Genomic DNA, 26,945 nt, shown 5'->3' on the forward strand with positions numbered 1-26,945 from the left:
GAATATGCTAGTTATTGGCTAGTGATTTGCAGTAGCAAACATCTCCTTTTGAAATGTATCAACGTGTGGGAATCACTGAGGGAATCAAGTGTTCCTGAATTAACTGCTCATTCAATATTGTTTTCAATTAACTTCTGAACTGCTGAAAATCTATTTGAGTGCAGAATAGAAATTCATTTGTAGCAGGTCAGAGGTTAAATGTGTTATAGTTAAATAGGAAATTATAAAAAGTGAATGTTAACTATTTTGTAATCAGACAATGCAGTTAAGTGGAAGTTATTCTTGTAACATCAGAATGTGCAGTACATCTCAGATGTGATTCTTACTCCACCAAACTGGTACAATGGAGAGTAGGAGAGCTACTCTTCCATTCTTTTTTAATGTAATGAAAGGAAAACTAAAGCTTTAGCATTCCAGCTATCTGCAACTGAACTAGTGTTTTGTGAATGTAGTATAGTTGGATGGAATTATTAGCCCTGTGTTCCTTTGTATAAGTTCAAAGTAGGTTTATTATCAAAATACATATGTCACTATATACAACCCTGAAATTCATTTTCTTGTGGACATGAACAGTAAATCCAATAAATACAATAGAACTAAAAAAAGAACACTGTTGATGGTGGGAGACTTAACAATGGCATTAAAACTTGAATATCAATGGTAGGTGGTTAGGGATTTGTGTTAGAAATGGATATTGACTGGAAAACTTGTAGCCACTATTTGTGTACAGAGTTGTTAAAGGGTCAAGAATTCTTTGGATTGGCTTGAAAAGAACAGGAAATGGTGACTTTGGGAAGCTATAAACAGGAAATTTTTTTATGGGGATTGGGAACTGGAGTTCTAAATTGCAAGCAGTGCCATTTCTGTATGGAGTGGATGTCCTTGCCTTTGGTAATTTAAGGAGTGTGCAGGTGCAATGGTATTTTTGACTGAGTAAGACCTGTATTCCTATGTACAATCAAATTTCCACTTTGAGTAAATACTTCTCTACAATGTTGCTTGAAAGTGCACTACACAAACCAACGATCAAATTAAATTATCTAATGTCGGCTTAATTGAGGCAAAGTAAGATAATTGCTTAGTCTGCAAATTGCAGCACTTTTTTTTAGGGCATCTGTTTCTAGGGCTGGAATTAGGTTTTTGTTGGTCTGTGCAGAAATCCATAATTTGATTTGTTGTCATCTTCTGAATATTGTTCATATCACCAATGCATTATTAGTGTTCAATTCAAAATAAATTTATTATATGAAAGTAGGTATATGTCATGTACTACCTAGAGATTCATTTTCTTGCAGGCATTTACAGGAAAATAAAATACACAATTTATGAAAAACTAAACATAAAGCTTGACAAACAACCAACGTGCAAAAGAAGGCAAATGGTGCAAAACAAAAAATACTGGTTAATAACGTTCCTGTTCCTGGCGGTGTGGGACCGAGGGCTCCTGTACCTCCTGCTCGATGGTAGTGCTGAGAAGATAGTGTGGTCTGGATGGAGGGAATCCTTGATGCTTTTTTGTGGCAGCACAGCTTGTGGATGTGCTCAATGGTGGGGAGGGTTTTGCCTATGATGAGCTGGGTTGTATCCACCGCTTTTGGTAGACTTCTATTCCTGGTCATTGGTGTATCCATATCATGGTGTAAACAGTCAGGGTATTTTCCACTGTGCATCTATAGAAGTTTGTCAAAGTTTTAGGTGACATGCAGAATCTGTGTAAACATCTAAGAAAGTGGAGGTGCTGTTATTTTTTCTTTGTAATGACACTTGCATGCTGGTTCCAGGACAGATCCTCCGATATAATAACCAAGGAACTTAAAGTTACTATCTCCACCTCTGATCCCCGAATGAGGACAGGCTCATGGACCTTCAGCTTCTTCCTCCTGTAGTTGATATCAGCTGTTCGGTTTAGCTGATGTTGAATGAGTCATCGTTGCGGCACTGTTCAACCAAATTTTCAGTCTCCCTCCTATATACAGATTTGTCGCCACCTTTTGATTCAGCCAACAACAATTTGGTCATAATCCATTCTATCTCTAATGGTTTACATATTTGCAGATTTCTTTGCGTGCATACAGTAATAGAGAGAGTAGGGTATCTATGATACTTGAACCAAAGTTGGACTTCTCTAAGTTGTGCAGTAATTTAAATTCTTTAGAAAAGATGAATGAAAAGCGAAAGATGAAGGTATTTGCTTGCACCTCAGGGTGAGACCCAAAATATTTAGAAGAACATTAACTTTGAAAGGAGCTAATGTGTTTCTTTATCTTGCAAAACACTCTGAGCCAAATAGCTTTCTATGCTAGTTCTTGGAACATACCCTAAATCTTATTTCCCCTGCTTAATTCCCTGTAATCTATTCTCTCATGCCCCTCAATACCTTGAGTCTCCTGTCATCCCCTTTGGTTAGTTAGCTACTCAGCCAGGGTGTCTTGAGACGTGAAAGGAAATACACAGGGAGCATATGCAAACTTAACATGGACAGCACCTTGGGTATGGAATGAGCCTGGATTTCTGGAGCTCTATGGCAGCAGCATTAATTACTACTTCATTATGCAGCACTAGGGTTGCAATTGCCCTCGAGCTTAAATTTGAATCCTCCTCCAAACCTAGTCCAGAGTGTGAAACCTGAATCCAAGGGCCGTGTGTATTTGTGCAAATGATGCACAAAACTAGTCCTATGGAATTATTATTTTTGTTAATATTCAAAACAGCCAAATATAAAATTTGGAAATTGTTTTCTGATTTTGCGTACATATCAGCAAACTTGCTGTTACTGTTTGCAATGAGGGCAGTGTCTAGGGAAGATGTGCAGAATTGTTGCACGTTACAATAAGCCAAGATGAAAGTGTTGAAAAATGCGGGTGAATAGAGCAGCGACTGTGTGCATGGTTATTTTTCCTCTTTCAAAGCCACTTATGGAACCTGAAACAGTTTACAGATGCCAAGAATTGCAGATTATCCATTCAAGTCTCAATGAATGCATACAATAAATATATTGGAAAAATATTAGGGATAATGGGAGGGGAAAACTTGAAAATTTTGTTATCTTGTTTCAATTCTCACTACCAATCAATTGGCTGAAAAACATTGCAATCTCCAGAAAAAGAGAAATGATGCTGGTATTTTGTGTTTTGACTTGTTTACTGTGGTGTGTAAATAAGGAACACATGGTATAATGTAACAGCCAAGGGTGCAATTTTTCATCCATTTTGTGGATATGATCCTAACTTATTAGCACCAGAGAGTGAGATACATTTTAAAAATTATATTTTGTGCTCCTCTGGATGAGGTATTTTTGCTAAAGAATGGAAAGCTGCTCCTCTTCCTAAGGTTCGGTTTAGAATAAAACTTTTATCTCATCCTGATGTTCTCAATTTTCAACTTCACAAAATCACTAAGCATTCAAGTTGTCTTTAATACTTTGTTTAGTGGAAAAATCCCAATCAGTGTTTGTTCCAAACTCACTTGAAGCCATTAAGGATTGTACATACAGGTAGTTCTGTTCTAGTGGCATAGTTGCATTCTTAAGAAACCTTGAGTTACAAAAAGTCAAGTTATAGAAACAATATGGGGGGGAGGGGGTTTGGGTGCTGGAGTTTCAGACTCGCAACATCAAGTTTATTTTTCCCATGGACTTTCTAAAATTAATGGTGTTTTCAATAGCTATACACTTATTACTGCAACCTAATAATACTAAAAGCTGTATGTTTTAAATTTTTACAATTAAATATCCTTGTACAAATACCAATAGAAGTGATTGCTTGTCATTTTCAACTGGCCTCCCATGGTGAAATTGGCAGCCTGTGTTCTTGAGAGTCAATGGTACTGCCAGGAGGTTGCAGGTAAGTTTGTCTATCTTTTTCCCACCTGCACCCTACCCCCAATCTTTACCACCAGCTCTTCTTTACTGTTTGTTGATTTCTACTGTATTTCCAAATCTAAATCGCACTCTGACCTGCATAATACAAATGTTCAGAATTTATCAATTGTGTTATATTCAAGCTGCACCACCCCAGCAACCCCCAATTCTACCCTAGCCTAATCACAGGACAATTTACAATGAACCTACCAATTAGTATGTCTTGGGACTGTGGGAGGAAACCAGAGCACCTGGAGAAAACCCCACACACTCCACAGGGAGAACGTACATGCTCCTTACAAGTGACGTCAGAATTGAACTTTGAACTCAGATGTGCCAAGCTGCAATAGTGTCGTGCTAACTGCTATTCTACCGTGGCGCCCTAATATTTAATTTGTCTTATGGAAATGTCTGTTAGAGCAGAGCTACCTGTGTTCATTTCATCAATGGTTCTTGGATCCAGTAAGATTTATCTTGTGGCCTTGAAGTCTGAGCTAGAATGGAATCTGGTACATGGGTAAAAAAGCAATTACTAGTCACTGCAGGACTTGATATTCATGGATAAATAAAAATGTATATGCAAAAAACAACAGGAATTCTGCAGATGCTGGCCCACCCCATTCCCATTCTGACATGTCTATCCACAGCCTCCTCTACTGTAAAGATGAAGCCACACTCAGGTTGGAGGAACAACACCTTATATTCCGTCTGGGTAGCCTCCAACCTGATGGCATGAACATCGACTTCTCTAACTTCCGCTAAGGCCCCACCTCCCCCTCGTACCCCATCTGTTACTCATTTTTATGCACACATTCTTTCTCTCACTCTCCTTTTTCTCCCTCTGTCCCTCTGAATATACCTCTTGCCCATCCTCTGGGTCACCTTCCCCCCCTTGTCTTTCTTCCCGGACCTCCTGTCCCATAATCCTCTCGTATCCCTTTTGCCTATCACCTGTCCAGCTCTCGGCTCCATCCCTCCCCCTCCTGTCTTCTCCTATCATTTTGAATCTCCCCCTCCCCCTCCAACTTTCAAATCCCTTACTCACTCTTCCTTCAGTTAGTCCTGACGAAGGGTCTCGGCCTGAAACGTCGACTGCACCTCTTCCTATAGATGCTGCTTGGCCTGCTGCGTTCACCAGCAACTTTGATGTATGTTGCTTGTATATGCAAAAGCTTACATAAGCAGGGAATTGGTGCATTTTTTTAAAATAGTGAAATGCAAAAAGAAAATAATTGCTGGAATTGTATAGAATGATTGTGTTCCAAAATGGCTGCGTGTTTTAAAGCTGATTTCAAGAAGTTGTATAGTAATCAACCATGAAGGAAATGGCACTTATCACTTTCCAAGTGGTGTTAACTAAGTCAGGCCCATTGATTGTAGGTGACCTGTACGATACCTAACCTATTTTCTGGACAAAATTTTAATCAATTGTATTCACCACTCCATCTGAATTGCTAGTGTTTTCAGTAACTCAGACTGGTGGGTTGTGATGGAACATGTGTGAAGAATGGCTGTTGCATTGAGTAGTACACAGCACCTTGAATGTATCAGTAACATTGAGACTTAATGAATTATTTTTTGTTTCCAGCAGAGGCATGATGAAGAAGCTGTGGTGGACCAAGGTGGAACAAGTTCAATACTCAACATTCATTATGAAAAAGAGGAGCTAGAAGGTATATTTGTGCATGCATTACACTTTACAAGTCTGAGAAATATGTTTGGAAATGTTTCCTGATTGCATACCAAACCAGTAATTTAATATCTGGATCAGAAGACATTCAATCCCATTAGCAGATTAATATGATCTGCTGTGCAAACATGTTCTGATATATTTTGCTGTATACTCCTGTGCTTGATTGTCGAAGTAATTTTGGGTTATGAAAGATGTTTTAAGTACTAGAGTTGTTAGAAGCTATCATATCTCAGCTATGTCCACAATATAAAGGTAAATGGCACCAGAAGAATAGCTCCTATTGCTGAATGTTTTTTGATGGCAGACTATCCTGTTGCTCTTAATATTAGGCTTAAAAGATATCCAAATCTTCCAGTCAATGGCAAAAGGCCAGTGTTCACGGCTGGTTTTATAAAAGGCTGTCCATAAAGACTTCTCCTGATGTGGTTTGCAATTAGATGCCATCTGTAGAGGATCTATGGTGTCCTGAAAAGATGATTTCATTGAGCTGTCTTAACAGATTGATGTTTTTGAGATCTTGGATCAGGAAGTGAAAGAGGCAAATTTTAATCTTTTCAATGTTTTACAGGAAGATTGGAAAATGCATATCAGATTAGAGTGAATTGTATTAAGACCAAGGAATTCACATCTATCATTTTAATGGAATGACTATTTAAACAAAATTCACTGCATCAAAATTTGAGAAAATGTTCAGCAGCAGTTGTGCTCGTCGGATGTTAAACAGCTGCATCTTTCTTGGGCCATTTTCAATGTTTTCGATACTTTTTGCACCCAGAGTACTGTATAACATTGAAATCCATGTCAAATCACTAATTCTGTGTGCTTACACCCACAAAGATGAACGGGAACCATGCTATGACTTCAGCTTCTGGATTTCTGTTTTTGAACTGCGTAGGTGCAGATATGGCAGAAGCTGCTGTCAGTGACTATGAATCCTGATAGTTATGCTTGTAGTTTCTCTGCAAATTCCAGACCATTATTACTGTAGTCAAAATAAACTCTTCTGAATTCCAATGTGAATTTTTTGATAAATCAGGAATCATACTTGATGTAAATCAAACTAGGCAAATGATATTAACAGTAAGGATACAGTACCTTTAAGGAAGAGTGAAATTGCAGTGTGTCAAGCTTGCATGTGGTGCATCCAATTAAACATGTCAGTTTGGTAATTAGGTATACGATTTTTTTTGATTGGATGAAGGTATTGGGGTATTTAGTTCTCTACTTCAGTTTCACTAAATCCATCAAGCAATACCAGGTCAGCTAAGAATGGGTTGTGGGGGAAGGGTGGAACACAGTATTACAGTTGAAATACTGTCAAAATTTCTTGAATCATTATGTTTGTGCTGGATGAAGCCCATCTCTGGGTATGCAAGGTTGTTGTATCTGCTTCCCTGATTGCAGTGTTGAGATTTCCACCATAAACGTGGCCTGAATTTTCAATTGCAGATTTTTGGTTATGTTCATTTACTCACAAGTTTGAGTATTTATGCCAGGCATGGGCTTTGAAGTTTGACTATCTATTTTGTATTGCCATGGAAATGGATAATATTCTACTTCTATTGACGAGACAGAATGACACAAGTTATATTCTAAGAATTTTGTATTTCCATCAACACTGTGTTAAATGAGGCTCCAGGAATTTAAAATCTTGATGCAGAGAACAGTCTGTAAAGATTTAGAATTCTAACTGAAGCATGTTCTGAAGATGAATTAATACTTTTAAAAAAAGAAGTTGCATTTTCTGTTTTTAGTTGTATTGGGTCTAGAAACATTCAGCAGGATAATCAGTATCTGTGGAAGGAAGAGCTGAAGTTTTTCGGTCAAAAATTATTTTTTTTTCCCCCAAACTAAGAAAGGAAAATCATAGTCATAAGTTGTAGAGAAGGTGAGGTGAGAGCATGTACAAGACAAAAGAAGAATATCTGATAGGAGGATAAGATGAAAGATCATCTTATTGATGGGTTAATGGGAGCAGTTGGTGTGAAATTTTAAACAAGGGAACATTAAATCTATAAAATAAGGGCAGTAAGTGAGAATGTAAAGATTGTGAAATGTAGAGCTTTTGGACATGCCCAATAGATCATTCTGAGCTATTGCAGATGGACTGATACAGACAAAGAATGCTTCGGGCAGTTGAGTTTAAAATTCAATGTAGCCAGATGGAAGATGAGGTGCTATTTCTTAAGCTTGTGTTGAGCCTTGTTTTTATGAAGCAGGAAGCTGTAGACATACAGGTAGGAGTGTGATAGGAAACACTGGATTGCTGAACTGCCCATATTAACCTATTGGCTGGATGATCTAATGTACAGCACATCTCCATGGTAACATTGGTCTTGTCAGCCATGTTCTATCCACCCTCTCTGCAATTTAAAGTCAACTTGTTTTCTTTCTTAGCACTGACCAAGGGTCTTCAACCTGAAGCTTTAACTCTTTCTCTTTCAACAGATGTTGCCTGAAGTTTCCAGCATTTTCTGTTTACTTCAGATTTCCAGTATCTCAGTTTTTGATTTTAACATCAACTGCTATTTATTTTAATATACTGAAAGAGCTAATGCATGATTAGAAATCCCAATGTGTCCAGAAAGCAATGTGTTCTGGACAGTGGGTGGCAGGCCCTTATGAAATCAGGAAGCTGTTCCAGCTCTTCTGTGAACACAAGAAATTGCAGCTCATTAAGTCTAATTGATCTTTTTGTGCCAGATGTATGACTAATGCACTGCACCTGAGCTATTTTTAGCCTCCATAACAGCTTCCTATTCCTGTCTCTCTCAGACTAACTGTTTTCTGGTTTGCATGATCTTGCAGTTCACAGAATAGTGTGTAGATGTGCAATAAAGGACCAGGATAAGTAATTATAACATGAAGATAAGTAAATATAAAACATTGAGATTGATACTTGTAAATGTTTAGTTTGAGAGATGCAACCACTGCTTTTCAGTGAAGTGTGAGCAAATATTTTATGTCATTATATACTCTTAATAACGTTGAGCCCTGAATGGCTTTAGTATGGCTGCTTGGAGCAATGTTGTGCAAGGTGATTCAGTAGTTTTTAAATTCTTGTCTTGGCTATTTGGAATTTTTGTTCCTAAATAGAAGCAAGAAGTCATTGGTACAAGTGTAGGGAATGGTATTACAATTAATTGTCATTGTCCTCCAATTTCATGTTCTCTTTTCTCATCATTGATGCTTCTTTGTAAGGTTGTGTGTTCTCCCTATGACCATGTGGATTTCCTCTGGGTGCTCCAGTTTCCTTGCTTTACAAAGACATATGTTAATTGTAAGTTAATTGGTCACAGGTTTAATTGGGTAGCATGGACTCATTGGGCTGGAAGGGCTCTTACTGTGCCGTGTCACAAAATAAAATTTTAAAAAAATTAAAAATTAGTCTTCAGCATAAAGCCAATTTTGAAGGTATGCATAGTAAATTGGTCAAGATAGACTGTTTATCTACTGGTTATTATATGAAAATTCTGTTGGAAAAACCAAGACTGCATCAGTGGTGATGCACATCTGACTGAGGTGAATGATAGCAGTAGATTTAAAGAAGAGCCTTGCAGTATTGTTGAGAAAAGGATATAATCCTGATGATTGAGACAGTTTTGTGAAGCAACAACTGACTAAAAATTGGGGGACAATAATGAGAGTAATTTAGTAAATAATTATAAAGCTAAAACTTCTAAACTAGGAAAAAAAAGAAAGGTAACCCTGTAAAGACAATGGCAAAGTTCAAGGTACATTTATTATCAAAGTATGTATACTATATACAACCTTGAGATTTGTCCCCTGCAGGCAGCCACAAAACAAAGAAATACAATAGAACCCATTTTAAAAAAAGACTGTCAAACACCAAATGTGCAGGGGAAAAAGAAACAAATCATGCAAACAATAAAAGTAAACAAATAACATTCTGAACTGAAGTTCACAAACATGAATCCACAGCCATAAAGCCAGTCATCACTGCAGCCAATTCAGGAGCCCATTTGTTGCAAGCCATAGCCTCACAGATGAATAAACTTCGAGCTGAACACCAGCCATTGCTCTCCTTTGGCCCTGATTCCTTGATCTTTTCAATCTGGCCTGGAACTTAAATCAGCCAAACCTTGGGTTGTTCCTCGCTCTTGAATCAAGGCCCTGCCACTTCAATATGCTCTACAGCCTGGGCCCTGCAGGCTTGATTCAACCTGACCTTTCCAATCTGGCCCGGGACTTAAATCTGTCAAACATTGGCTTATTCCTTGCTGTCGAGTCCAGGCCTTGATTCTGTTGCTTCAAATTGCCTCCAAGTCTGCTCCAGCAATGTCCAGACTTTAGCTCATTCCCTCCTCTTGGGCCCAGACCTCATCAAAGTTGTACGGTAAAATAAAGAATTGGTTGAGGCATTAAACAATTATTTTTCATCTTGTTATTTTAGCCTTTTTGTTGTGGGGTTGGAGAACTGAAGTAAGTCTTGGTGAAGGCTTCAGTGAAACTCTGAAATTTTGTTTGCAATATTGATCTCAGTACCTCAAGCACATTGGATTCTGGTTAATTGGTCTATCAGTTAATCAGGGCAGCTGCTTATTTGGGATGGCTCTTAAAGATCAAAAGCTAATTGAGAAAATAGCTGGGGTTCCGTTTGTTTATTTGGGACACTGCTGCTTAATTGGGACAGGAGACTGTTGACAAACAGTTTCTAACTAGCGTCAGTCAAGTCTGCTCGTGTGGTCATTAGACACTACACTGTGCTTGGAGTGAATGGCTTTTAAATAGCATCAGTTGCGTGTGTTTGTTTTGAAAAAGCAGTGACTTTTGTCACTGATAGTTGGTGAGAAGTAAACAATAAGACAATTCAGAACTGTCTTGCTCACTGGTTGCAACCATTCTGGAGATGCCAGAAATGGCCAGGAATGAAAACAAAATGATTTCACTTCTTCAATAAATTAGGAATTGCAAAAAATTTGAAGATAATGACAACCATAGTGAATGTTACAATGAAAATGAAGATTTGGAAGATGCAATCATTGAAAGCATTGTATGACAGCAGTCCACTATCTGCACTGACTCTCTGTGCTGATTCTGTTCATTTACAATCAATCAAAAGAACACAGTAGTGCATTGGTTATCTGTCATGTCAGATAATGACATTAAAACCTATGCAGGAGAGTTTTTAAAGTGGAAAAGCCGTTGCACTGGTACAGCTCCAGTTCCATTCTCTTGACCTCGAAGGTCCAGTAGCATTAACTGGGGTCTTCCTTGGTTGCAATGGATAACCATAACTAGTCATGCTTCACAGAACATTACAGTACCACCTTGGCCGTTAAATCTCACTGTTGATTTCATCCACCCAGTCCGCTAGAGCTGACTTTACATTCTAGGACAGGCATGTCCCTCTTTTACTGTGGTATAAGGCCCGCTGGCTACCATCACCTGGTTTAGCCTGCCTATCAAAGCAGTATACCGGGGTGTTGCTGTTATTGCATGCAAACAGCTACTTGGAGCCACAGGTGAGAGCTGAGTGGTGGGGACCAAAGGTGAGTGAGCTGCCCCATAATGGACACAAAAAGCCCCTTCACCAGAAGAGCTACCCTTCCATGGACACCCTATACATGGCAGTGTACACTGGATGAATTCCTCCATCGATAACTATTATGAACTAATAGTTATGTAGAACTGTAGTAGCATTGGCAGTGTTCTAATTTGTTCTGTACTTCATTTAAATACATGTTGCTCGGTTAAATGGTAGTTTGTCCTTTTTATACATTTTTTTAAACCTATTTCTATGAAACTTAGTACAGCTGCGTAATTGGGCCAAGATGTACTGGTCCTGATGTGTGCCTGCATGCACACGCATCTGTGTGTCTGCGTGTGCGTGTGTCCGTGATGATGTCCTTTTCATGCCTTTACAAGGCGGAGAGAGAGGAGAGAGGGAGACTGCGTGGGGCGCCACTCCCTCACACAGACATTTCGCTGTATTTTTCCCTTTATTTTACGAGGTCAAGTTGCGATCTCGACACTCAAACCGGCACGGATGGAAAACATACTTGGGAGCGGACCCGACTGGTTTCGAACCCGGGAACCTCCGCTCCCGGGTCCAACGCCGATGTCATTGCGCCACTAGCCGGCCCCCTATTTCAATATGTCTTTCCATGGCCGCCTCCACTATCAGGATAAGGCCACACCTGGGTTGGAGGAACAACACCTTGTATTCCATTTGGGTAGCCTCCAACCTGATAGCATGAACATCGATTTTTCAAACTTCCAGTAATGCCTTCACCACCCCCCCCCGCCCCATCACTATTTCTTGTCCCTCTCTCATGTTATCTCCTTGACCGCCTATCGCCTCCCTCTGGTGCTCCTTTCCCCTTTTTCTTCCATGGCCTTCTGTCTCTCACCAATCAACTTCTTTGCTCTTTGCTTCATCCCTCACCCTCCAAGTTTCACCTATCACCTGGTAGTTCCCTCACCCCAACCTTTCAAATCTACTCTTTGGCTTTTTTTCTCCAACCCTGCTGAAGAGTTTTGGCTCAAAATGTCAACCGTACTTTTTTCCATAGATGCTGCCTGGCCTGCTGAGTTCCACCAGCATTTTGTGTGTGTTGTTCCCAAGATATTTGTTCGGTTGGTGATGAAACATATTAACATCTGCCTGAGAAGTGACTTTGATCCACTCTAATTTGCCTACTGGCACAATAAGTCCACAGCAGATGCTACCTAATTGGCTGTTCACTCAACTTTGGAACATCTGGACATCAGTTTACTTTTCATTGACTACAGCTCTGCATTGAATACCATCATCCACTCAAAACTAATCAATGAGCTTCAAGACATTGGCCTTAATACCTCCTTGTGCAACTGGATCCTCTATTTCCTCACTTGCTGTTCAGATTGGCAACAACATCTCCACAATCTCCATCAACACAAGTGCACCACAAAGATGTGTGCTTATCCCCCTGCTCTACTCGCTTTTCACTTATGACTGAGGCTAAGCACAGCTCCAATGTCATTTTCAAGTTTGCTGATGATACCACTGTCTTAGGCCGAATCAAAGGTGGTGACGAATCAGCATGTAGACTGAAAATCTGGCTGAGTAGTGCCACAATAATAATATCTCACTCAACATCAGCAAGACCAAGGAGCTGATTATTGATTTCTGGAGGAGGAAACCAGAGGTCCATGAGCCAGACCTCTTAGAAGGATCTGAGGTGGAAAGGGTCAGCAACTTTAAAATCTACTGTGTTATTTCAGAGGACCTGTCCTGGGCCCTATGAAGAAAGCATGGCAACACCTCTACTTCTTTAGGAGTTTGTGAAGATTTGACATAACTTCTAAAACTTTGACAATCTTCTATAGATAAATGGTGGTGAGTTTATTGAATGGCTGCATCACAGCCTGGTATGGAAGCACAAATGTCCTTTTTGTGGAATTTTCCATTCAAGTAGTGGCTACGGCCCACATCCACCATGGGTAAAGCCCTCCCCACCAATGTTCCCTCTAATTTTTAGTAGTCAGTGTGCACAAAAATCTTATGCTGTGCAAATGTTTTTCCTGTGACAAAAGTATGTGTGTACTGAATGCACACATGGCACAGTTTATGTAGGTTTACAAAATATTTGACATAAAACTACACAGAATAGCAACAAAATACCATATATATTTAAGTCACTCAGTTATTTTTTCTTTGGCATTTACCCATTCTTTGTAAACTCTATCGAGACTAATAGTTTCTACTATTTTGTTAAGCCATTCAACTTCAAACAAATTTGCAGTTCTTTTGCGCTTCACGACCTTCGCTTCTTTTGAATCCGACATAGTGAATCAATATTTTTTTCAATAAAAACTTAGTAATCTATCTACGGGATTTGAAACAGATCTTTGTAAACTTTAGGATATGAACACTGTCCGCCAAACATGGCTGCCGCCGTGATGCAGCTGTACAAACTGGAACAGGAAAGGTGAGGTGACGTAAATTAGTGACGTGCATTGTGGTATTTGAAAACCGACTAGTTAACAGAAACATTTAGCTAAAAGATTATTTTCAATAAGTATAATTATTAATTGCATTATTTGAGGTAATTAACCTTTTGTGCGCACATTAATTTCCTTTGTGCGCTGGTTGAAAAACGTGTGTGTGTGTGTGTACACGCGCACAGCTTAGAGGGAACATACTTCCCCACTATTGAGCATGTCTACAGTGTTGTCACAGGAAAGCAGCATTCATCATCAGGGACCTACACCACCTAGGTCATGCTTTCTTTTTGCTGCTGCCATCAGGAAGGTGGTACAGTAGCTTCAGGACTCGTGCCACCAGGATCAGGAACAGTTATTACCCCTCAACCATCAGACCCTTGAACCAAAGGGGATAACTTCATCCAACTTCACTTGCCCCATCATTGAAATGTTCCCACAACTTAAGTACTCACTTTCTCACATTTGTCTTTTTATGGACAAATGTTCTCTATTGCTTGCTTATTTTATTTATTCATTATTATTATTTCTTGTATTTGCACAGTTTGTGTCTTTTGCACACTGGTTGAATGCCCAAGTTGGTGCAGTCTTTTATTCATTCTATCATGGTTATTATACTATGATGGATTTATTTAGTATACCCACAGGAAAATGAATCTCAGGGTTGTATATGGTGACACATATGCACTTTGATAATTTAATTTGAACTATTTACATTGAAGGGAAGTGCAATCACAAAATGCAGAATAGTGTTAAAGAAAGTGCAGTGCAGGGAGATGAGGTGCAAGGACCATGATGGCGTAGACTGAAGTGGAGTTCATCTTTATCCTGCAGTAGTCTTGTAACAGCAGCATAGAAGCTGTCTTTGAGCCTAGTGGTACATACTTTCAAGCTTTTGTGTCTTCTACCTGATAGAAGTGGGGAGAAGAGCGAATGCCTGGGGTGGGAGGGATCTTGGATTACACGAGGGGCTAGCCAGATGGAATACTAACCAGCACATTTCTAAATTTTGCAGTCATCATCTGACAATGTTAGCATTTGCCATTGTTACTCTGTGAAACAAGACAGTAACCAAGAATTTTGTCTAGTTTGATATGGAAATGCCCAAGGTACTGCCAATGATTCTATGTTTGAACAGACTACTTTGTTTGCTGCCAGCTCTACAGCAATCAAGAGAAATCAATAGAAATTGTGAATTTGAGTGATTATGAACCAAGCTTGCTGAAAAGCACTCTGAAAACCTTAGAACATGAGGTTGATGTGAACTTTTAATGGTGTACTTAAGAATAATTACTATTAGAAGGTAGACCATCTGATGAGAGTGCTTTTGGATAAACCCAAGTATATCAGAATCGGATTTATTATCACTGACATTATTTTGCAGCAGCAGGACATAGGAAGATATAAAAATTACAACAAGTTATGAGAAATGGCGCATAAGAGGAATAAAGAGGTAGTGTTCATGGACTGTTTAGAAATCTGGTGGAAGGAATGAAACAGCACGTAAAATCTTTACAAGACCATAAGATATAGGAGCAGAAATAGGCCATTTGGCCCGCCATTCAATCATGGGCTGATCCAATTATTTCATTCATCCCCATTCCCCTGCCTTCACCCCATACCCTTTGATGCCCTGGCTAATCAAGAACCTATCTATCTCTGCCTTAAATACACCCAATGACTTGGCCTCCACAGCTGCTCCTGGCAACAAATTCCACAGATTTACCACCCTCCGACTAAAGTAGTTTCTCCGCATCTCTGTTCTAAAAGGACGTCTTTCAATCCTGAAGTTGTGCCCTCTCGTCCTAGACTCCCCTACCATGGGAAATACCTTTTCCATATCTAATCTATTCAGGCCTTTCAACATTCCAAATGTTTCTATGCGATTTTCCACCCCCCCCCCCCCGTTCTCCTGAACTCCTTTCATTCTTGGAATCATCGTGAATCTTCTCTGAACCCTCTCCAATGTCAGTATATCCTTTCTAACATAAGGAGCCCAAAACTGCACATGATACTCCAAGTGTGGTCTCACGAGTGCGTTGTAGAGCCTCAACATCACATAGTCATAGTCATAGTCATACTTTATTGATCCCAGGGAAAATTGGTTTTCGTTACAGTTGCACCATAAATAATAAATAGTAATAGAACCATAAATAGTTAAATAGTAATATGTAAATTCTGCCAGTAAATTATGAAATAAGTCCAGGACCAGCCTATTGGCTCAGGGTGTCTGACCCTCCAAGGGAGGAGTTGTAAAGTTTGATGGCCACAGGCAGGAATTACTTCCTATGACGCTCTGTGTTGCATCTCGGTGGAATAAGTCTCTGGCTGAATGTACTCCTGTGCCCACCCAGTACATTATGTCGTGGATGGGAGACATTGACCAAGATGGCATGCAACTTAGACAGCATCCTCTTTTCAGACACCACCGTCAGAGAGTCCAGTTCCATCCCCACAACATCACTGGCCTTCCGAATGAGTTTGTTGATTCTGTTGGTGTCTGCTACCCTCAGCCTGCTGCCCCAGCACACAACAGCAAACATGATAGCACTGGCCACCACAGACTCGTAGAACATCCTCAGCATCGTCCGGCAGATGTTAAAGGACCTCAGTCTCCTCAGGAAATAGAGATGGCTCTGACCCTTCTTGTAGACAGCCTCGGTGTTCTTTGACCAGTCCAGTTTATTGTCAATTCATATTCCCAGGTATTTGTAATCCTCCACCATGTCCACACTGACCCCCTGGATGGAAACAGGGGTCACCGGTACCTTAGCTCTCCTCAGGTCTACCACCAGCTCCTTAGTCTTTTTCACATTAAGCTGCAGATAATTCTGCTCACACCATGTGACAAAGTTTCCTACTGTAGCCCTGTACTCAGCCTCATCTCCCTTGCTGATGCATCCAACTATGGCAGAGTCATCCGAAAACTTATGAAGATGACAAGACTCTGTGCAGTAGTTGAAGTCCGAGGTGTAAATGATGAAGAGAAAGGGAGACAAGACAGTCCCCTGTGGAGCCCCAGTGCTGCTGATCACTCTGTTGGACACACAGTGTTGAAAGCACACATACTGTGGTCTGTCAGTCAGGTAATCAAGAATCCATGACACCAGGAAAGCATCCACCTGCATCGCTGTCAGCTTCTCCCCCAGCAGAGCAGGACGGATGGTGTTGAATGCACTGGAGAAGTCAAAAACAACATGACCCTCACAATGCTCACTGGCTTGTCCAGGTGGGCGTAGACACAGTTCAGCAGGTAGACGATGGCATCCACAACTCCTAGTCGGGGCTGGTAGGCGAACTGGAGGGGATCTAATTGTGGCCTGAGCATAGGCCGGAGCAGCTGCAGAACAAGTCTCTCCAGGGTCTTCATGATGTGGGAGGTCAATGTCACCGTTCTGTAGTCATTGAGGCCACTGGGGCGCGGCGTCTTCGGTACAGGGACGAGGCAGGACGTCTTCCACAGTACAGGAACCCTCTGGAGACTCAGGCTCAGGTTGAATACATGGCGAAGTACTCCACATAGCTGAGTGGCACAGGCTTTGAGCACCCTGGTACTGACACCATCTGGTCCTGCAGCCTTGCTTGGGTTGAGATGTTTCAGCTGGCTTCTCACCTGTTCAGCTGTGAATCACATCCCTGCTCTTGTATTCTATACCTCTAGAAATAAATGCCAACATTGCATTTGCCTTCACCAACGACTCAACCTGGAGGTTGACCTTTAGGGTATCCTGCACAAGGACTCCCAAATCCCTTTTGCATCTCTGCAGTTTGAATTCTCTCCCCATCTAAATAATAGTCTGCCCGTTTATTTCTTCCACCAAAGCGCAGGACCATACACTTTCCAACATTGTATTTCATTTGCCACTTCTTTGCCCATTCCCCTAAACTATCTAAGGCTCTCTGTTTCCTCAACACTATCCACTCCTCCACCTATCTTAGTATCATCAGTAAATTTAGCCACAAATCCATTAATACCGTAGTCTAAATGATTGACATACATCGTAAAAAGCAGCGGTCCCAACACTGACCCTTGTGGAACTCCGCTGGTAATGGGCAGCCAGCCAGAATAGGATCCCTTTAGAAAATAGGTGCAGGAGTAGGCCATTCGGCCCTTCGAGCCTGCACCGCCATTTATTATGATCATGGCTGATCATCCAACTCAGAACCCTGCACCAGCCTTCCCTCCATAACCCCTGATCCCCGTAGCCACAAGGGCCATATCTAACTCCCTCTTAAATATAGCCAATGAACTGGCCTCAACTGTTTCCTGTGGCAGAGAATTCCACAGATTCACCACTCTCTGTGTGAAGAAGTTTTTCCTAATCTTGGTCCTAAAAGGCTTCCCCTTTATCCTCAAACTGTGACCCCTCGTTCTGGACTTCCCCAACATCGGGAACAATCTTCCTGCATCTAGCCTGTCCAATCCCTTTAGGATTTTATACGTTTCAATCAGATCCCCCCTCAATCTTCTAAATTCCAACGAGTACAAGCCTAGTTCATCCAGTCTTTCTTCATATGAAAGTCCTGCCATCCCAGGAATCAATCTGGTGAACCTTCTTTGTACTCCCTCTATGGCAAGGATGTCTTTCCTCAGATTAAGGGACCAAAACTGCACACAATACTCCAGATGTGGTCTCACCAAGGCCTTGTACAACTGCAGTAGTACCTCCCTGCTCCTGTACTCGAATCCTCTCGCTATAAATGCCAGCATACCATTCGCCTTTTTCACCGCCTGCTGTACCTGCATGCCCACTTTCAATGACTGGTGTATAATGACACCTAGGTCTCGTTGCACCTCCCCTTTTCCTAATCGGCCACCATTCAGATAATAATCTGTTCTCCTATTTTTGCCACCAAAGTGGATAACTTCACATTTATCCACATTAAATTGCATCTGCCATGAATTTGCCCACTCACCCAACCTATCCAAGTCACCCTGCATCCTCTTAGCATCCTCCTCACAGCTAACACTGCCACCCAGCTTCATGTCATCCGCAAACTTGGAGATGCTGCATTTAATTCCCTCATCCAAGTCATTAATATATATTGTAAACAACTGGGGTCCCAGCACTGAGCCTTGCGGTACCCCACTAGTCACTGCCTGCCATTCTGAAAAGGTCCTGTTTATTCCCACTCTTTGCTTCCTGTCTGCTAACCAATTCTCTATCCACATCAATACCTTACCCCCAATACCGTGTGCTTTAAGTTTGCACACTAATCTCCTGTGTGGGACCTTGTCAAAAGCCTTTTGAAAATCCAAATATACCACATCCACTGGTTCTCCCCTATCCACTCTACTAGTTACATCCTCAAAAAATTCTATGAGATTCGTCAGACATGATTTTCCTTTCACAAATCCATGCTGACTTTGTCCGATGATTTCACTGCTTTCCAAATGTGCTGTTATCACATCTTTGATAACTGACTCCAGCAGTTTCCCCACCACCGACGTTAGGCTAACCGGTCTATAATTCCCCGGTTTCTCTCTCCCTCCTTTTTTAAAAAGTGGGGTTACATTAGCCACCCTCCAATCCTCAGGAACTAGTCCAGAATCTAATGAGTTTTGAAAAATTATCACTGATACATCCACTATTTCTTGGGCTACTTTCTTAAGCACTCTGGGATGCAGACCATCTGGCCCTGGGGATTTATCTGACTTTAATCCCTTCAATTTACCTAACACCACTTCCCTACTAACATGTATTTCGCTCACTTCCTCCATCTCACTGGACCCTCTGTCCCCTACTATTTCTGGAAGATTATTTATGTCCTCCTTAGTGAAGACAGAACCAAAGTAATTATTCAATTGGTCTGCCATGTCCTTGCTCCCCATAATCAATTCACCTGTTTCTGTCTGTAGGGGACCTACATTTGTCTTTACCAGTCTTTTCCTTTTTACATATCTATAAAAGCTTTTACAGTCAGTTTTTATGTTCCCTGCCAGTTTTCTCTCATAATCTTTTTTCCCCTTCCTAATTAAGCCCTTTGTCCTCTTCTGCTGAACTCTGGATTTCTCCCAGTCCTCAGGTGAGCCACTTTCTCTGGCTAATTTGTATGCTTCTTCTTTGGAATTGATACTATCCCTACTTTCTCTTGTCAGCCACGGGTGCACTACCTTCCTTGATTTATTCTTTTGCCAAACTGGGATGAACAATTGTTGTAGTTCATCCATGCAATCCTTAAATGCTTGCCATTGCATATCCACCGTCAATCCTTTAAGTGTCATTTGCCAGTCTATCTTAGCTAATTCACGTCTCATACCTTCAAAGTTACCCCTCTAAGTTCAGAACCTTTGTTTCTGAATTAACTATGTCACTCTCCATCTTAATGAAGAATTCCGCCATATTATGGTCACTCTTACCCAAGGGGCCTCTCATGACAAGATTGCTAATTAACCCTTCCTCATTGCTCAAAACCCAGTCTAGAATAGCCTGCTCTCTAGTTGGTTCCTCGACATGTTGGTTCAGAAAACCATCCCGCATAAATTCCAAGAAATCCTCTTCCTCAGCACCTTTACCAATTTTGTTCACCCAATCTACATGTAGATTGAAGTCACCCATTATAACTGCTGTTCCTTTATTGCACACATTTCTAATTTCCTGTTTAATACCATCTCCGACCTCACTACTACTGTTAGGTGGCCTGTACACAACTCCCACCAGCGTTTTCTGCCCCTTAATGTTATGCAGCTCTACCTATATCGATTCCACATCTTCCCGGCTTATGTCCTTCCTTTCTATTGTGTTAATCTCATCTTTAATCAGCAACGCCACCCCACCTCCTTTTCTTTCATGTCTATCCCTCTGAGCTCCCATCCTTGGTCACCCTGGAGTCATGTCTCTGTGATCCCAACTATATCATAATCATTAATAACAATCTGCACTCTCAATTCATCCACCTTGTTACGAATGCTCCTTGCATTGACACACAAAGCCTTCAGGCGCTCTTTTACAACTCTCTTAGCCCTTATACAATTATGTTGAAAAGTGGCCCTTTTTGATGCTTGCCCTGGATTTGTCGGCCTGCCACTTTTACTTTTCTCCTTACTACTTTTTGCTTCTACCCTCACTTTACACCCCTCTGTCTCTCTGCACTGGTTCCCATCCCCCTGTTGTGAACTAACCTCCTCTCGCCTAGCCTCTTTAATTTGATTCCCACCCCCCAACCATTCTAATTTAAAGTCACCTCAGTAGCCCTCGCTAATCTCCCTGCCAGGGTATTGGTCCCCCTAGGATTCAAGTGTAACCCGTCCTTTTTGTACAGGTCACGCCTGCGCCAAAAGAGGTCCCAATGATCCAAAAACTTGAATCCCTGCCCCCTGCTCCAATCCCTCAGCCACGCATTGCATTCCTCCACCTCATTGCATTCCTACTCTCACTGTCACGTGGCACAGGCAGTAATCCCAAGATTACTACCTTTGCGTTCCTTTTTCTCAACTCCCTATATTCTCCTTTCAGGACCTCTTCCCTTTTCCTACCTATGTCATTGGTACCTATATGTACCACGACCTCTGGCTCCTCACCCTCCCACTTCAGGATATCTTGGACGCGATCAGAAATATCCCGGACCCTGGCACCAGGGAGGCAAACTACCATCCGGGTCTCTGGTGTAGGTGGGGCCATTACTGGAAGTTTGAGAAATCGATGTTCATGCCATCAAGTTGGAGGCTACCTAGATGGAATACAAGGTGTTGTTCCTCCATCCTGAGTGCGGCCTCATCGAAGCAGTCTCGTGAGAGTGGCCTCTCATTGCCATGTCAGTCCACGGCCTCTACTGTCACGGTTGGAGGAGCAACACCTTATATTCAAGCAACACACATCAAAGTTGCTGGTGAACGCAGCAGGCCAGGCAGCATCTCTAGGAAGAGGTACAGTCGACGTTTCAGGCCGAGACCCTTCGTCAGGACTAACTGAAAGAAGAGCTAGTAAAAGATTTGAATCTAGGTAGCCTCCAACTTGATGGCATGAACATCGATTTCTCAAACTTCCAGTAATGGCCCCACCTTCACCATTCCCTATCCCCCTTTCCCTCTCACCTTATCTCCTTCCCGTCACCTCCCTCTGGTGCTCTTCCACCCTTTTCTTTCTTCCATTGTCTTTTGTCCTCTCCTATCAGATTCCCCCTTCTCCAGCCCTGTATCTCTTTCACTAATCAACTTCTCAGCTCTTTACTTCACCCCTCCCCCTCCCAGTTTCAACTAGTGCCTTGTGTTTCTCCCTCCCCTCCATCCACCTTTTAACTCTATTCCACATCTTTTTTTTCTCCAGACCTGCTGAAGGGTTTCGGCCTAAACATTGACTGTACTCTTTTTCCATAGGTGCTGCCTGGCCTGCTGAGTTCCTCCAGCATTTTGTGTGTGTTGCTCACAATATGCAAAATGTGGTCTGACCAATGCTTTATAAAGCCACGGCATTACAGCCTTGGTTTTTGTATTCTAGTTCCCTCAAAAATGAATGCTAACATTGCATTTGCCTTCCTTACAACTAACTCAACCTGCAAGTTAACCTTCAGAGAATCCTGCACGAGGACTCCCAAGTCCCTTTGCACTAACTATTTCTGAATTTGCTCCTCACTTGGAAAACCTGTGCCTTTATTTCTTCTGCCAAAGTGCATGATCATATGCTTCTCTACAGTGTATTCAATCTTCCACTTCTTTTCCCATTCTCCCAATCTTTCAAGTCCTTCTGCAAACTTCCTGTACAAATGTAATTTAATTCTCCCTTTCAAAGTGTGCGTAAAAAGTGTTGAGCTCATCGGGGAACGAAGCATCACTGCTATTTATGATGTTGGGTTTTGCCTTGTGTCTCCAATCTGATTTGTGTCTCTAACTCCACACAGAATTGCTTTTTTGCTCCCACGATGACCTTCCATAGGTTGTACCTTGACTTCTTGTCGGGTTCTGTTCTTCAATGTGACAAATCTAGCCCTTAGTAGACTGCAAATCTCCTGGTTCATCCGGAGCTTCCAGTGTGGGAAGACTTGGTATGTTCTCAAAGGCACGCAGTCACCATCAGTTGTTCAAAGGTTAATTTATTATCAAAGTATATAATTGAGGTTCTTCTCTGGGTAGCCATGAAACCAAGAAAGGAAAGAAAGGCAGCAAGATCATCGACTCTTACATCCCACCTCCCTGCAAAAAATGAAGTCAGCTGTGGCATATTCATTGAGATTGATGGTGAATCGCTAAATGTGGTGCAGTCCACCCTTTCAAGGCAGTCTTTTAAACACTCCTCTATCTCCCTTGACCATACTGTGGCTGTCCTCACCAATGGTACTGTGGTCCTCAGTCTCTGCCTAAATGCCAGGAGTAGAAGTGAAGCTAGTTGATCAGTCAAACTGAAGTGTGGGCATGGGATGGGATTGGTAAGTATTCTGGTTGGTGAGTGTGTTGGCTCCTCTGGTTTCACAAGTGTCATGTTGGCGGTGGTTTGTCAGAGACTGCCAGCTAGCCTGGTTGAAGTCCTGCATCAGGGTGTAGCAAAGCATGAATACAAGGGATTCTGCAGATGCTGTAAATCCAGAGCAATACACAAAATGCTGGAGGAGCTCAGCAAGTTAGGCTGTATCTGTGGAGGACAATAAGCAATCAATGTTGCAGGCTGAAACCCTTCAGGGCAGGGTGTGACGTTTTGTGACTATTGATCACAAGTTGTTCAGTTCCCCCAGTGCCTGCTGTATTTTTGCTGGGGTGAAATGTACACTTATACCAGGATGATTGTAGAAAACTACTTTGGTCAGGTCAGGTGAGCAGGACTGGAACAGAACTGCCATTTCTGTGCACTACAATGAGTTAATCATGAAATAAACACCTCTCCATTTTCTTTATGCTACCATCCGATCCAACTGGTGGAAGGAATGGTAGATGAAATTTAACTTGTTCAAGTGTAAAGTAATGCATTTTGGGAGGTTAAACTAGGGTGGGAAATGCATGGTGCATAGTATGGTCCTGGGGAGTGTTGTGAAATAGAGACCCAAGGGTGCAAGCACAGGTCGACCTTCACTAATCTGGCACCACTGGGACCTGAGGAGTGCTGGATTAGTGAAAATGCCAAATTACAGAAGGATCGTATTAAGCAATAGCTCACCGCCTCATCATACCTTTAAAATATCATGTAAATCAGTGCAAGTTAGATAATAATGAAACAAAAATATTAAATGAGTAGCAAGTGAAGTTTTAATAAAGTAATATACTGTACAGGCACAGATAAAATAAAGTGTACAGGTAAGTGTACAGGAATTAACTTATACAGAAAAGTTGAGCACTTCTGCTTCTAAAGTGAGACGTTTAATATACCTTCAGGCAAAGTTACATGTCTGCAAGTGTGGGGTTGTCAGGATCACCAATATTTTCATCTCGAAAAATGAGTGAAGCATCAGGAACTGGTGCTGAAACTGGCACAACAGTTTCTTCAAAGACTGTTGATGTTAGTGGTAGCACATCTGGGTGAGCAGAAGTTGATGGCACTGCATTTTGAAGTGTTAGCTCCCCTGTTGCACTTTTTCTAGCAATTTTTTTGAACATATCTTCCAAGGTAAGTTGTTTCATATATTTTGGTCTCTCTCTGATTAGCTTATCCTGCAGTATATAAACACTTGTTATTTCTTGCTTAGTTATAAAACATCATTGCTCTAATCCTTTCAGCAATTCACCTGTCAACTTAATTAGCCTGTCAGTAGAAAGTCTCTCTGCTACAACTTGTTCATCTTCATCACTGCTTTCTCTTCCAATATCTTCCTTCTCTGGATGTACAACCATCTGCACAATTTCCGAGTCAGTACAATGATGAACAGTAGGCTCATCCTCATCTGTATTCATCCATTCTTCAACATTGTCATCATTGAACCTTGATGCAAGATCCTTGGCAGCAGGATTAGTTAGTTCTTGAGCCAAAGAAAGCAGTTCACATATCATCTGTTTTTCCTTGGAAACTCTAAAGCTTGTAAAGTCATTTCCAGTGTCTTCACCAGGTGCAGACTCAAAGATTGAACCTGGCTGTAATTTATGCCAACCATTCTTCAGTGTGGATGGCTCTACAGACCTCCAAGCATTATCAGCACAGTAAATCATCTCTTTCATATTAACGCAAATACGAGAAAATCTGCAGATGCTAGAATTTCAAGCAACACACACAAAAAATGCTGTGAACGCAGCAGGCCAGGCAGCATCTATAGGAAGAGGTACAGTCGATGTTTCAGACCGAGACCCTTCGTCCTGAAAGGGTCTCGCCCCGAAACGTCAACTGTACCTCTTCCTATAGATGCTGCCTGGCCTGCTGCATTCACCAGCATTTTTTGTGTGTTTTTCATATTAAAATCCTTTATAAATTCCTTTACCGGTCTACCAGCGTTAACTGCACTCAAAAGGCGCCTCATAAACAGGGAACGATACTTTGACTTGAGAGAACGTAATATGTCATTGTCCAGGGGTTGAATTAATGACATACAGTTTGGTGGCAGGAAGATACCGAAAACGTTTTTTACCAGGAGTTCTGCTTTCGGGTGTGCTGAACAGTTGTCTAAAATAAGCATTATCTTGCAGTTGTGGTGCAGGCCAACAGAGTCACAGTGAGCTTGTGCTTCGGGAACGAAATAATTTTCAAACCATTCTAGTGTGATGCTAGTTGTAATCCATCTGTTTTTGTTAGCACGGTAAATTACAGGAAATTGCATCATATCTTTGAAGGCCCTGGGACGTAATCTTTTGCCAATGATCAGTAACTTACATCTGTGGGTTCCTGCACCATTAGAGCAGCCTAGAAAAGTCACATGATCTCTTGATGCCTTATGCAATGTTGGTAATTCTGCAGCTGCTATTGTTAGTGTCCTTCTTGGTGTACATCTCCAATACAAAGCAGTCTCATCAGCATTGTACACCTACTTGGGGCTTAATTTTTCATCGGAGAGTAACTTGGCGAACTCCTCAACAAACTCTGCTGCTGCTTCCTTGTCTGCTGAACTACCCTCAGCAGGCTGAGGGTAGCAGACACCAACAGAATCAACAAACTCATTCGTAAGGCCAGTGATGTTGTGGGGATGGAACTGGACTCTCTCACGGTGGTGTCTGAAAAGAGGATGCTGTCTAAGTTGCATGCCATCTTGGACAATGTCTCCCATCCACTACATAATGTACTGGGTGGGCACAGGAGTACATTCAGCCAGAGACTCATTCCACCGAGATGCAACACAGAGCGTCATAGGAAGTCATTCCTGCCTGTGGCCATCAAACTTTACAACTCCTCCCTTGGAGGGTCAGACACCCTGAGCCAATAGGCTGGTCCTGGACTTATTTCATAATTTACTGGCATAATTTACATATTACTATTTAACTATTTATGGTTCTATTACTATTTATTATTTATGGTGCAACTGTAACGAAAACCAATTTCCCCCGGGATCAATAAAGTATGACTATGACTTTGATAGAGTCATCGAGCTGTACAGCACATAATGGGCCCTTTCACCCACCATATCCATGTCAACCTTTTTACCCACTTACACTAAGTACCATTTGCCCACAGTAGGACCATATTCTTCCATGCCTTGCCTATCTGTGTCTTTTTCAAATGTCTCTTAAATGTGGTGATTGCATCTGATTCTGCCAACTCCTCAGGCAGTGAGTTCTAGGTATCAACTCCTCTCTGTGTAAAGAAAACTTAACCCTCTGAACCTCTCTAAACCTATCCTCTCAGCTTAAACCTATGCCCTCTTGTTTTTAATACCCCTACCATGAGAGAAAGATTCTGATTATCTACCTTATCCGCGCCTCTCATAATCTTACGTATCTCTGTCAGGTCCTCTGTCAGCTTCCTTCACTCCAGAGAGAACAAGCCAAGCTTATCCAATTTGTCGTCCAATCCAGGCAATATGCACTCTTTGTCAGAACAATAACATCCTTCCTAGAAACAGGATTCCACAGGCAGGAATTACTTCCTATGACGCTCTGTGTTGCATCTCGGTGGAATGAGTCTCTGGCTGAATGTACTCCTGTGCCCACCCAGTACATTATGTCGTGGATGGGAGACATTGACCAAGATGGCATGCAACTTAGACAGCATCCTCTTTTCAGACACCACCGTGAGAGAGTCCAGTTCCATCCCCACAACATCACTGGCCTTCCGAATGAGTTTGTTGATTCTGTTGGTGTCTGCTACCCTCAGCCTGCTGCCCCAGCACACAACAGCAAACATGATAGCACTGGCCACCACAGACTCGTAGAACATCCTCAGCATCGTCCGGCAGATGTTAAAGGACCTCAGTCTCCTCAGGAAATAGAGATGGCTCTGACCCTTCTTGTAGACAGCCTCAGTGTTCTTTGACCAGTCCAGTTTATTGTCAATTCATATTCCCATCAGATTTGACAAACACTTCCATTTCAGAAGATCAATATAATTTAAATTATTCATGCCCAAGATGTCTGAGCAGCATAGTTCCAATCACCAGATTAAT

At 41.6% G+C, this 26,945-nt stretch overlaps 1 protein-coding gene across 7 annotated transcripts in view; it reads left to right on the forward strand.

Moving 5' to 3' along the window:
- The window catches only part of LOC134340570 (electroneutral sodium bicarbonate exchanger 1-like), a 196,709-nt gene that overhangs the window by 59,068 nt on the left and 110,696 nt on the right, over positions 1–26,945 (forward strand). For 6 of the 7 annotated variants that reach the window (XR_010016589.1, XM_063037967.1, XM_063037968.1 and 3 more), the window contains exon 2: positions 5,448–5,532. Coding sequence is in view for 4 of the 7 variants with exons in the window: in XM_063037967.1 (XP_062894037.1) it covers positions 5,448–5,532 (85 nt within the window). In the remaining 3 variants the exon portion in view is untranslated. The remainder of the gene's footprint in view (positions 1–5,447; positions 5,533–26,945) is intronic. The other variant, XM_063037969.1, reaches the window with a different exon arrangement.

Source organism: Mobula hypostoma, chromosome X1 (genome assembly GCF_963921235.1).
Source record: "Mobula hypostoma chromosome X1, sMobHyp1.1, whole genome shotgun sequence".
NCBI lineage: Eukaryota > Metazoa > Chordata > Chondrichthyes > Myliobatiformes > Myliobatidae > Mobula > Mobula hypostoma.